Source organism: Myxine glutinosa, chromosome 2 (assembly GCF_964187855.1).
Source record: "Myxine glutinosa chromosome 2, kmMyxGlut1.1, whole genome shotgun sequence".
Classification (NCBI taxonomy): domain Eukaryota; kingdom Metazoa; phylum Chordata; class Myxini; order Myxiniformes; family Myxinidae; genus Myxine; species Myxine glutinosa.
The window spans coordinates 110,205,068-110,219,025 of NC_136262.1; the positions used below are offsets into that span (position 1 = coordinate 110,205,068).

At 42.4% G+C, this 13,958-nt stretch overlaps 2 protein-coding genes across 9 annotated transcripts in view; one reads left to right on the forward strand and one right to left on the reverse strand.

Moving 5' to 3' along the window:
• The window catches only part of LOC137414419 (nuclear factor of activated T-cells, cytoplasmic 3), a 323,497-nt gene extending 313,047 nt beyond the window's left edge, over positions 1–10,450 (reverse strand). Inside the window, exon 1 of the mRNA XM_078771398.1 lies at positions 10,356–10,450. The gene's annotated coding sequence lies outside the window, so the exon portion shown is untranslated. The remainder of the gene's footprint in view (positions 1–10,355) is intronic.
• Positions 1–13,958, forward strand: part of LOC137421435 (large neutral amino acids transporter small subunit 2) — a 120,539-nt gene that overhangs the window by 3,223 nt on the left and 103,358 nt on the right. For 6 of the 8 annotated variants that reach the window (XM_068107494.2, XM_078771401.1, XM_078771400.1 and 3 more), the window contains exon 2: positions 12,476–12,680. The exons of the other annotated variants lie outside the window; for them this stretch is intronic. In XM_068107494.2, the coding sequence (XP_067963595.1) occupies positions 12,476–12,680 (205 nt within the window). The remainder of the gene's footprint in view (positions 1–12,475; positions 12,681–13,958) is intronic. 8 annotated transcript variants of the gene reach the window in all.

Consider the following 13,958-nt stretch of genomic DNA (forward strand, 5'->3'; position numbering starts at 1 on the left):
GCAATGAGCGCCCGCGGGATCATCCTGGGTATGCTCAGTGTGCAATGAGCGCCTGCGGGATCATCCTGGGTATGCTCAGTGTGCAATGTGCGCCTGCGGGTTCATCATGGGTATGCTGTTGAGTGCAATGAGCGCACCCATTCTCAGGCCCATGAGAGTGTGTGTGTTCACCGTTCCACGTGCTGGTTCCCGTGTTATTGTTCCATCACTCAGCAAGTTCCATGTTGTGCAGTTACGTGCTCCGCGTGCTTTGTTTTTGTTTTCTAACCGAGCTGTTCATGTCCATTTTACTGCTTATTCCCTTCACCTTCGTTTTTACATTTCTTGAAAGGTCAAGATTTGATGTGTGACCCCACAATATATAATAACTGCACATAAAATTGTTGGAAATTGATTTTGCTTGAAATATTGCTCAACTTGAAAGGTTCAGCTACAGAATAAAGAAAATAATTCAGACAGTATTGGTCCAGTATTCTAAAATTCAAACAGAAGTAGCCCAGTATACTAAAATTTAAACAGTAGTAGCCCAGTACACTAAAAGTCAAAGAGTAGTAGCCCAGTATACTAAAATTCAAACAGTAGTAGCCCAGTATACCAAAATTCAAACAGTAGCAGCCCAGAATACTAAAATTCAGACAGTAGTTGCCCAGTACACTAAAATTAGGACAGTAGCTGCCCAGTACACTAAAATTTAGACAGTAGTTGCCCAGTATACTAAAATTCAGACAGTCGTGGCCCAGTATATTAAAATGCAGACAGTAGTTTCCCAGTATACTACAATTCAGACAGTAGTTGCCCAGTATGTTAAAATTCAGACAGTAGTTGCGCAGTATATTAAAATTCAGACAGTAGTTGCCCAGTATACTAAAATTCAGACAGTAGTTGCCCAGTATACTAAAATTCAGACAGTAGTTGCCCAGTATACTAAAATTCAGACAGTAGTGGCCCAGTATATTAAAATTCAGACAGTAGTGGTCCAGTATACTAAAATTCAGACAGTAGTTGCCCAGTATACTAAAATTCAGACAGTATTGGCCCAGTATATTAAAATTCAGACAGTAGTTGCCCAGTATATTAAAATTCAGACAGTCGTGGCCCAGTATACTAAAATTCAGACAGTAGTTGCCCAGTATATTAAAATTCAGACAGTAGTTGCCCAGTATATTAAAATTCAGAGAGTAGTTGCCCAGTATATTGAAATTCAGACAGTATTGGCCCAGTATACTAAAATTCAGACAGTAGTTGCGCAGTATATTAAAATTCAGACAGTAGTTGCCCAGTATACTAAAATTCAGACAGTAGTTGCCCAGTATACTAAAATTCAGACAGTATTGGCCCAGTATACTAAAATTCAGACAGTAGTTGCCCAGTATATTAAAATTCAGACAGTAGTCGCCCAGTATATTAAAATTCAGACAGTAGTTGCCCAGTATATTAAAATTGAGAGTAATTGCCCAGTATATTAAAATTCAGACAGTAGTTGCCCAGTATATTAAAATTCAGACAGTAGTTGCCCAGTATATTAAAATTCAGACAGTCGTGGCCCAGTATATTAAAATTCAGACAGTAGTTGCCCAGTATATTAAAATTCAGACAGTCGTGGCCCAGTATACTAAAATTCAGACAGTAGTTGCCCAGTATATTAAAATTCAGACAGTAGTTGCCCAGTATATTAAAATTCAGAGAGTAGTTGCCCAGTATATTAAAATTCAGACATTAGTTGCCCAGTATATTAAAATTCAGACAGTAGTTGCCCAGTATATTAAAATTCAGACAGTCGTGGCCCAGTATACTAAAATTCAGACAGTAGTTGCCCAGTATATTAAAATTCAGACAGTCGTGGCCCACTATACTAAAATTCAGAGAGTAGTTGCCCAGTATACTAAAATTCAGACAATAGGTGCCCAGTATACTAAAATTCAGACAGTAGTTGCCCAGTATATTAAAATTCAGACAGTAGTTGCCCAGTATACTAAAATTCAGACAGTAGTTGCCCAGTATACTAAAATCCAGTCAGTCGTGGCCTCGGCATTAGAGGCCCAGTATACCAAAACACAGTAGTGGCCCCTGTTGTCATACCGAATTACACAATTTGGTGTTTGTCTGCCTCTGCATGTCTGTGGCCGATGCATTCGATAGTTAATTACCCAATCTCAACCAACCTTGCCAGAGGGGCTCATTGTGTAATAAGATAAAGGTTGTCGCTGCTTTGTTTGCCCCCAATCCCGTCGATGCCCCGGCCAGGGTTCAGAAGATGACGCTGATGCAAATCTACCGCTTGTTTTGGAGCGAGAATGAAGTTAATTTTGGGTGATTTTCAATGATTTTCACCTTCTGTTGAGTTATCTTTTCACTTTTCAGGGATAATTCAATTTCATCTTTAGCTGCTCCAACACACTTGTGATAAAAAACTGAAACGTTCCACCATGGCACATGTGGGTAGTGCATTTACTAATGAGGGGTTGTTTTGTTGATTGTACAATTAATCGTAGTGCGGATATGCTTAACTATACTATTGTGTATTGGCATTCAGCATTCTCCATATTTCATTGTGACGAGTACAGCCACTCCGTCTGGGAGCAGCAGGAATGGTCGTGTTATTATCTTCTTTGGGGTATATAGATTACAGTAGATCTAGGCTTTGGTACATTAGTCTGTGGTGGATGTGAAAAGCATGTAATGCCTCACTGATGACGGGATTACTCCAGATTTATTTCAGTTTAGTGTTAAACAGCAGTAGCGACTGTCTAAAAAGGTAATCATATGCACTTGTGATTTATAAAATAAATTTTACTTCTGGTATGGATGCCCCACGAAACACCATGATAAGCTATTTTTTATACACGTTAACATGGCGTTTGTCCAAAGTGGATAAACCCCTTGGGGGAGCGCATATTATTAGTATTAATATTGTTTTGTAATAACATTCATATTACGCTATTATCCATCGTGTTGTTATTACTTTTGTTATTCGAAGCGGCCTTGGAAAAATGCCACGATGAGCTCTCTTAACAAGGATACACACCTTAACATGCATTTCACCTGAGGCGGACAACCCCCTAGGGGAGGGGGGAGGGGATTTAAGTCAGTACAACCTCCGTCATGTGACCTTTAGTCCTCCTGTCAAGTTTGGTTGAGATTGGATAAGTAATGACCGAATGTATCGCAGTCAGACAGACAAACAGACACCAAATTGCGTATTTTAGTACGATTGTTGTTGTATTTTTATCCATTAAACGTCGTCATTATTCCACTTAACGTGCTTTCTCCACTAACCTCATCTAGTCAGGGGGACTATGTTGTGATATAAAGACCCGTGGGATTTAAATGATTAGAACATGCCACCTACCTAGGTAGACTATTTAGGTCCCAAGGAGTAAGAAAATCCATGTTGGCAAAATTGGAAGTGTTGCAGATGGCGGCCATCTTGGATTTCAATTTTATTTTTTACAAATTATTACGTTATTATTAATTAACGTTATAATTAATTATTTTACAAAAATGTCATTACAAATTATCGATGGACGTCATGTGAAAAGAGGAATAACAGCCCACTTGACTACTGTGCAAGCTTTGTTTACCTTGTACGTTGAGGCTTTCTTCAAAGACAAAGGGGAACTACACCACAAATGCGCTGAAAAGACTGACAAGCTCAACAAGGCATGCAGAGATAATAATGTTGAGAAAATACAGAGAGCTCATGAAGATATGAAACATACAGTGGATTCACTTGGAATCCTGGATAAGATGAGTGAATTTGATGAAGCTATAGCTAACAGACCACTGGCACGGGCCATCTGCCAGTATATGACGATGGTTTTGGAAATGCTAACGTACATAAGAGCAGTGCGTAGCGGAGACTGGATGCTTCATCTTGATGCAACGGAAACGTTTGTAAAATACTTCTTTGCCCATGACAAGTTGAACTATGCCCGCTTGCTTTCTGTGTACTTACTTGGCAGACATGAAAGCTTTGGCCAAATCAGATCCAGAAATATGGGCTGAGTTTATGGATGGAAATTGGGTTGTCAACAAGAACATCGACCCATTCTGTGCAATTGGTCCCGATCACGCTCTCGAGCAAGTAAACCGGATGATGAAAGTACTTGGTGGACTCATTGGTATTACACTCAGCCCCTTGGCCCGCGCAAAGTTCTTCTTAGTGGCACCAGATCTTGCCCGGCTAGCAAAAGAAGCAGAGGCAATAGCTGTTGTACAAAGAAACCAAACAATGAAGCAGCATCATGAGAATACAGATGCCAAAACCAAACTACAGGTGAAGAACGTAGCTGCACTGAAGGATACTATCAACAAGTTCACAAACCCCTTTGCAGATGAATGTGAGCAGTTGATCAATATGGTTACCAAAGCCGTCATGCCAGAGAGAGTCCTACATGACATTTGCAGAAGAACACAGATTGGAGAGGAGTGTTTTGCTCAATTTGTTTCAGATAGAATCACTACAAACAATGTCTACATTTGGGCGCCAATGAAGAAACAGAAGTTGCAGATGTGGTCGTCAAGTGCGATGAAAACTCAGACAAAAATTGAAGACAAAATTGTGGAACTCCAGGAAGATCGGGCACTGTTTGCCCGTTTACTGGTAGTATCCAAAGCAAGAGATATTGACCTTAAGCAAGCTGTTGGTACATATGAATTTTCTGTAGTACCGAGGTCGTTGTTTGCAGCCGATGGTTCACTCCTTCACACCACATCGAAGAGTGACCTGATGTTGATACTAGAAAACCTGCCAAAGGTTGAAGCAGTGACCCAGGAAAATAATTACCAAAGCGTTGATCAAGCTGGAGTCAACTATAAGTGCGTTGCTGTCATCGATGCAATGGCTGATTTACAAACATTGGACAAGCCAGATTGCATCAAAACCTGTCATGACCTAGCAAACCACTTCATTGGACGCCACTGGCAGAAGTATGGTGACTACGACGAGGTACATTTGGTGTTTGACCGTTATGACACTGGAGAATCTCTGAAAGCTTCAACCCGTGAGAGACGTTTGGGTGGTAACAGGGCAGTGGCGTATCATATTACTGATTCCACATCAATTGGCAAACTAAGCATGCAGCAGTTGCTTGCCCATGTGTCAACGAAAGATGCATTAACCGCCTATTTGGCTGAAAAGATACTGCAACATGATGTAACAATGGGCAAGTCCCTTGTGGTTGCCTGGCGGAATAAGGCAAGAGCTACACATAGAGCAGTAGTTGACCTCTCAAGTAGTCAAGAAGAAGCAGATACCAAACTCATTCTGCATTCCATTGATGCTTCTGTAAATGGTGCTACCTCTCTAGACATCCACTCACCAGACACCGATGTGCTTGTACTTGCCATCAGACGATACCCCAGTTTATGTCCAAATACTTCCTTTGTAACAGGGGCTGGTCAAAAACATAGGGTGATACCCCTTGAGTATCAGTCATCCCAACTCTCATCTCCAGTCATTTCAACTCCAGTCAGTCAGCCCAACTCTCATCTCCAGTCATTTCAACTCCAGTCAGTCATCCCAACTCTCATCTCCAGTCATTTCAACTCCAGTCAGTCATCCCAATTCTCATCTCCAGCCATCTCAACTCCAGTCAGTCATCCCAACTCTCATCTCCAGTCATCTCGAGTCCAGTCAGTCATCCCAACCAACATCTCCAGCACTTCACGCTTCACAGCACTGTCAATGTCGTGCTGTCCCTTGTCATCTTGACCAACATAGAAAAATCTCGTGTCAGAATCACGAAACTTTTTACCCAGTGGCGGGAAGACCAAATGCACCTTGATTCATTTGAGTATCTTTTCCTGTTTTGGAGAAAAAAGATACGAGGCATTACTTTTCAGCATACCCTCGTGTGTGTGTATATATATATATATATATATATATATATATATATATATATATATATATATATATATATATATATATATATATATATATATATATATATATATATATATATATATATATATATATTATATATATATATATATATATATATATATATATATATATATATACATACATACATACATACATACATACATACATACATACATACATATATATATATACAGTGTCCTATATATAGTATATGGACACTATACTGTATATATAATTATGAAGATGAATCAATGAACCAGACACCCGAACGAAAAGCAAACCGATTGACCAGAACCTACCATATATGAATGAATGATCGTTTTAAGGCCATTTTCCCCGCCAGAGCAGGGGTTAGCCTTGCGGGCCCCATGACAATCATGGTTCCCTGTTTGAGGCAATGTTTTTTATGGCCGGATGCCCTTCCTCACGCCAACCCTTGGTCACGCTCTCTTGATGCGCAGGGATACGGTGTACCTATTCTGAATCGGGGTACACACCGTGATCATTCATCCCAGCAAGCTGGTACTCAATTTGCCGACCTCGGAAGGATGACAGGCTGAGTCAACCCCCCTGGTGTTAATTCAGCGATCGACCGGGATTCGAACCCAGGATCCTTAGCATCCCTACCATATCTACTGTAGATATATATATATATATATATATATATATATATATATACATGTGAAAAAGTAAGTACACCCCATGTAAAGTTTTGACTTTTTCAACATATTTCAACATACAGCCATTTGATCTTCATTTCAACAATATTGATAGATAAAGGTGATATAATATAACAAATATCATGAAACATTTACATTTTGTAGTCCATTGTATAATTTAAATAAACATAAATGCAAATTTCGCATGTGGAAAAAGTAAGCACACCCTTGGCTCGAATAGGTGGTATTGCCGCCCCCTTTGGCAGAAACAACCTCAAGTAGGCGTTTCTTATAACTGTCTAACAGTCTCTGACATCGACTGGGCGAAATTTTTGCCCACTCCTCCATGCAGAATTATTTGAGCTGTGTGATGTTTGAGGGGTTTCTTGCATGCACAGCTCGTTTCAAATCCCCCCACAACATCTCGATGGGATATAGATCCGGGCTTTGACTTGGCCATTCCAGAACCCTCCATTTCTTTCTTTTCAGCCATTCCTTGGTGCATTTACTGGTATGTTTAGGGTCATTGTCATGTTGCAAGGTCCACCTTCGGTTGAGCTTCAACTTTCCGACAGATGGCCTCACATTATCCTCAAGCACCCTCTGGTACAATGAAGAATTCATAGTGGATTCTATGATGGTGAGCTGCCCAGGCCCTGATGCAGGAAAGCTGCCCCAAACCATAATATTTCCACCACCATGCTTTACAGTTGGTATCAGGTTCTTGTGGTCAAATGCTGTCTTTGGTTTTCACCAAACATGTCTTCTGGTACTGTGGCCAAATAGCTCCACCTTTGACTCATCTGTCCAGAGCAAATTGTTCCAGAAGTGCTGGTCTTTGCCTCAGTGTTCTTTGGCAAACTTTAGTCTTGCCCTGATGTTCTTTCTGGACAGCAAAGGTTTCCTCCTGGCACACCTCCCATGTAGATCAAATGTATGAAGCCTCTTTCTAATGGTAGACTCGTGCACTGACATCAACAGTGGCAAGAGCTACCTGTTGGTCCCGTGATGACATTCTGGGGTTCTTAGAGACTTCTTTCAGCATCTTGCGGTCTGCTCTCAGGCTGAACTTGCTGGGGTGGCCTGGCCTGAACAAGTTGGCAGTTGTTTGGAATCTTCTCCACTTGTAGATGATCTTCCGGACAGTCGAATGATTGATTTCAAATTGTTTGGAGATCTTTTTAAATCCCTTCCCAGACTCGTAGGCATCTATAACCTTCTTTCTGAAGGCCTCAGAGAGCTCTTTTGATCTCGGCATGGTGACGCCGCACACTTCAACAACAAAAAGCAAAACAAACTCAATGCCTGAGGTTTAAATAAGACAGGTTCCTCCAAGATCCTCTCTAACGATGTTCTAATCATTTGCACCTGAGCTGGTGCACCTGATTCTAATTTTATGTATTTGAAGTAGTGATAAATGTCGGGGTGTACTTACTTTTTCCACATGCGAGATTTGCATTTATGTTTATTTAAATTATACAATGGACTACAAAATGTAAATGTTTCATGATATTTGTTATTTATAATCACCTTTATCTATCAATATTGTTGAAATGAAGATCAAATAGCTGTATGTTGAAATATGTTGAAAAAGTCAAAACTTTACATGGGGTGTACTTACTTTTTTACGTGACTGTATATATACATACATATATATATAAATATATATATATATAATATATATATATATATATATATATATATATATATATATATATATATACATACATATATATACATACATATATAATATATACAGACTTGGCATTTAATATGGAATATTTTTTTTTTCTTGACTTCGGTTTACTTTCTGAACTCAGTATATCAATCTGGTGAGTTTATTTTACCCTTCGGTGATGTCTTTGTTGAAAGAACCATGTCACTGATTGTCTTTCGCAGCAAGAAGTCAATAACAGGATTATATCACAGGTGGCGTGACAAAATGTAAGGACAGGTACATTTGACGATTGGCTTCACAATCGGGTATATAAGGGTTGTTGCGTTCTGTATTAGTGGAAAACAACTGCTGCACGTCTACAAAAGTTATTGCCGCTTCCTCTGGAGATGGTCCGGCAACTTGACAATGCTGTTTGTCATGGAGTGGTGGCTTTACGAAATTCTGGCATGAAACAGCGTGCTATTGCTCGGCAGTATGGCATCACTCAAGGTCAGGTGTCAAAGATCCTGAAACGAAATGCTCAGAGGGGTGTCCCTACTCCAATACCGAGGCCAGGACGTCCACGCAGAACCACAAGGAGAGATGATCGCCAGCTGCACCGGTTAGTCTGCAATGGCCGTACCAAGTCAGCTAATCGGCTTTGGGCTGAGTGGCAGCAACTGACAAATGTGCCTGTATCCAGAAGGCTAGTCAACCAACGACTGGTTCAAGCAGGCTATCTTGCTAGGCGTCCCCTGAGAAAGCCACGCCTGACCAGACAACACAGCCAGCGCCAATTGCAGTGGGCCCGAGAGCACCGTCAATGGCAGCCAGGACACTGGAATCACGTGACCTTCAGTGACGAGTCTAGATTTCTGGTCTATCGTCAAGATGGCTGCGTCTGAGTGCGCAGACAAGTGCATGAAGCCCACAACGAAGATTGTATAGTGCCAAGAGTCCATGCTGGAGGTGGTGGGGTGACCGTTTGGGCTGCTTTTCATGCAGGGGGCAAAACTGACCTGGTTGTTCTGAATGGAAACCTGAACCAGTTCATGTACAGGGTCATTCTGGAAGAAACATTGCTTCCATTTGCTCGTGCAGCCTTTCGAGGAAAGTTTGTCTTCCAAGATGACAATGCACGGCCTCATCGTGCTCGCATGATCTAACACTTTCTTGCTGACCGTGGTGTAGAGCATATGGAGTGGCCTGCCATGTCCCCGGATATGAATCCGATAGAGAACTTTTGGGCAGAATTAACGCGTCAAATCGACAACTTGGACCAGCAGCCGACCTCTGCGCGTGAATTGCAGCAGACTATTGTCACTGCATGGCAAGCGATTCCTGTCCAAACCTTGGCAAATCTCATGAACAGCATGCCTCAACGTGTACGTGCTCTCCTGAATGCTCGTGGGGGTTACACGAAGTACTGAATTGTAATTTTACTGTCCGTAATCCCAGTCATAATTTAACTTTTGTTTTTGTTGAAAAAATTTTTGGCTAATGTGCAAAATAAAGAGATACTTCTGGAAAACGTACAGAAGTTTAACACAGTACTGTCCATGAATTGAGTTCGATATCAGTTTACATCACATTCAAGGATCAATTTATTTGCTTCGAAATGTCAAATGTGGTTTTTGTTTCTTTTAAAGGTAACATCAACAAAATCTAGAATAATTTCAACATAATTCCAATGAACGTTTGGTTCTTAGTCATCTTGAAAAGTAAGTTCACCCCCACAAAAAAAATATTCCATATTAAATGCCAAGTCTGTATATATACATACATAATATATATATATGCATATATATACATGTATAATATATACATGTATAATATATACATATATATCGAGATCCTACCCCATCACTGTAGTGCGTACCAGGAACAAATGCCACACAACCTATACGTTGACTTTAAAAATGACGTAATCTGCCCCAGAATTCTTGGCACGCATGTGCAGAAACTCCTAGCACCAGGATTCATCGGGGTAGACAAACGTACACCGTGCATGACAGTTAAGGATTGTGACAGATAGTACCAGCTACCTAAAATGGCTCAGAAAGCTTCCGAAAGAAGCCTAAAATACTTGGCAACATACCTGCAAGAAATGGACATGACTGCGCAACAAAGTAATTGGAGAACTTTCTGAACTCACCCAAAAAGCTGATTGCTTGCAGCTCCCTATATTGCAAACTTCCGAGGCCGTGGACCTGTGCAAAACCCTTACTTTCATACACAGGCACGTTCTACGCAAACCTTTGACGAAATCGCTGCCAGTGAGTGGACTTTGAACCTTGCGGGATAACCTTGTTTGAACATGGCAGGCTTGGTGGTTTGTTTAATGGATGTCTGCTATTGGAAAGGTGATGACTTCATTACCAACATTCGGGCAGATTTCCCAGAGTGAGAAATCGTATCGGGTTTGGTTGCTTATTAACACCTATGGGAAGGTCATATCTGGGGTTTGTCAATGCACATGGTATGTTTAATATGATGATATTTACTATTTACAGTATCGTGTGTGTGTGTGTGTGTGTGTGTGTGTGTGTGTGTGTGTGTGTGTGTGTGTGTGTGTGTGTGTGTGTGTGTGTGTGTGTGTGTGTGTGTGTGTTATAGTGTTATACCCACAGGCGCTGCTAGCTCACTATATTATCAGGAAAAAGTAAGAAGTTGACTCAGATATTTTTCGTCTTTCCTCTGTTTTCATGAGTCTGATTTGCATTCAGGAGCAGAAACAATTATGGTTTACCAATCAGAAATTGCCACTTTTTCGTCTGAATGCTGAAAATTATGTTAAATAGACGATTTGAAGTACACATTTTGCGCTCGCAACGACAGGTAAAAAGTGCCCGGCAGGTAAAAAGTGCCCGGCGAGCAGAACCAACTCACTGTAAACACACACACAGCGCATGCGCAAAAGGCCTCCTCGATAGCATTCATACATTGTTTTGAAAGTTGCATATTGCTGCATGCATCCTGCCCAACAGAAAATTCCTACCACACATGAACCAGTCTGGCACACAAAACAGTTCTGGGAGCAGCCAGGAACAATTTATATTTTAAAAAGCTCTTCTGGCTAAACAGTTGCATAAGTCCACTCTGGAGAGGGAACATCCGCAGACACGTGTTTCGGGCTTGTTGGCCCTCGTTAGCGAAGAGAAGAAGCTCCTCCCTGGGGTGAAGTGGTCAAATCCGGCACAAAATAAGTCCAGATCAGACCACAACACTGTAGTAGGTACCAGGAAGCATGTGCCACAGCAGCTATTGCTGCATGCATCCTGTCAGAAATACGATTGGGGTGCGGAGTGGAGGAATTGCTGCACAGGTCTCGTTCTGGATCGAGGCACACAGCACGAAGGCACTCTCATTCTCTTTGGTCCAGGGCAGATATGAAGAGCCAGAGAGAGCTGAGTGTGCATATGCGTGCGCCAGGTTTGCCACCCCGGAAACGTCCATTCCTGGTCCCCATTGGTCGCTTCGATGACATCACTAAACAAAATTATGTGTGCATGTATACCATCATGTATTGTCTCTGTGCAAAGTATGAACAAAATTAGTCCATACATTTCCGAGATATGGTTGCGGATGGATGGACCCGTTTTGGAGTAAGTCTAACGGGGACTAATAACCATTTCCATATTTTCGTCCTACTAAAACGATGCAATTACAATTACCTGCAGGTGTGGTCTCACCGCAGTGAACACCCCGCTAGAGGGAGTCATTTGGCACTCCCTGACCTACACATGGTCACCAGGGGTGATTCGCCCCATGGCGGACTAATCCAACCCTCCTCCCGGAATATTCTCCAATTCCCAGGTTTACCTGGGGTGAGGCATGGTGAGGGCCCACAGTCCTCACTCTCTCCAAGAGCTTCGTCACCTGCAGACATGCACCACCTCCTCACAAATTGGCTGTGCCACTGATGCGATGCAATGTCCTCTGCTGGTTATGGCAGGATGCTGGCGAACGCTCGCCTACTATTCGCGAAGGACACCGTGAGATCTATAACATCCACCAACGATTGCTGTCAGACGGGGCGCCAGTTGAATGTCTCTCCAAGGGATGGCACATGCAATGATGAATCACCTGTCTGTTAAACACTCGGATGACAGTTTATAGCTGGGTCTGGATTCAAACCCGAGGCTAGACACCTTATAAGTGAGTGTGCGTACCTCTCAGTCATCCTGCCAACCGTTGCTAACTTATTGAGCACATTGTGTGATGCCTTATTTTGACATTAATTAAATAATGTGCTTCCATTATCCACCTCCACAGGAAATATCATCGGATCTGGAATATTTGTTTCACCAAAAGGTGTCCTGGAAGCAAGTGGATCGGTCGGTGTGGCACTACTTGTTTGGTTGACTTCAGGCCTGATAACTATGGTCGGGGCGTTGTGCTACGCTGAACTTGGTGTGACCATCCCCAGGTCAGGGGGAGATTACGCCTATGTCAAAGTAGTGTTTGGAGGCCTTGCCGGGTGAGTAATCCAAAGTTTTCTTTGGCTGTGGGATTTCTGGTTAAGGGGACACAAACATGTAAAAGAACATTTCAAATAACTCTTAGTCACTCAAAGAGGAAACATGAATGGGTGAAAGTTTGAACTCACAAATGTGTGTTTGTTAAATATATATATATATATATATACCCGGCATCTCCACAGTTTCTTTTCCCGGTGTGTACCCCGGTTTAGAATAGGTACACCGCCGTATCCCTGCGTGTCGGAAGAGGCGACTAAAAGGGTTGGCATCAGGAAAGGCATCCGGCCAGAAAAACATTGCCTCAAAAAGAGAACCATGACAATTACAACTACATTTGGGCAGGGCACAGCCCGAAGTACCCCGTGGGCGACCCCACTCCCTCTCGTCAAAACTCAAGGTGGGGAACCCGATCGAAGCAAGGGTGGAAATCACTCCATTTATGACGACGAAACGTCTGATGCCCCACGTGGAGATCGGTTTCTGAGGTTTGGGACATGGAATGCAGGGACAATGACAGGGAGATCAGGAGAAGTGGTGGAAATATTGGTCAGAAGAAGAGTGGACATATGTTGTGTGCAAGAGACGAGATGGAAGGGAAGTGGTGTGAGAATGGTGAAGGGTAGGCAGGGACAGAAATACAAGTTTGTGTGGCAAGGGTGCCCAGAGGGCGTCGGTGTCCTGTTTTCTGAGGAGTTTGTACACAGTGTGGTGAGTGTGACTAGAGTGAGTGACAGGTTGATGATGGTGAAAATGATGATTGGAAAGCTCTTGGTGAACGTCATCTCGGGATATGCCCCGCAGGTTGGTCGGAGCGATGAAGAGAAGGACAAGTTCTGGTGTGCGATAGAGAAGCTGATGGAAAACGTGAAAGATGAGGAAGTTGTTGTGGTAGGAGGAGACCTAAATGGACATGTGGGAAGGAGTATGGACGGTTTTGAGGGAGTTCATGGGGGTTACGTATATGGCGTGAGAAATGGAGAAGGTGAAAGGATTTTGGAGTTTGCTGATGGAGCTGATTTGTTGATTTGTAATACTCAGTTCCAGAAAGAGGATAATAAGCTTGTTACATACACGTCAGGTGGGTCGACAACAACCGTTGACTACCTGATGGTGCGTAGGCGAGATAGGGGGCACCTCCGGGACACAAAGGTTATCCCGGGGGAGGAGGCTGTTTCACAGCACCACTTGGTTGTCTGCGACATAAGGGTGAAAGGTGCAAGGAGAGCTCGGCGGGTGAAGTACCAACTGAGAATGAAGGTGTGGAGGTTGAAAGAGGT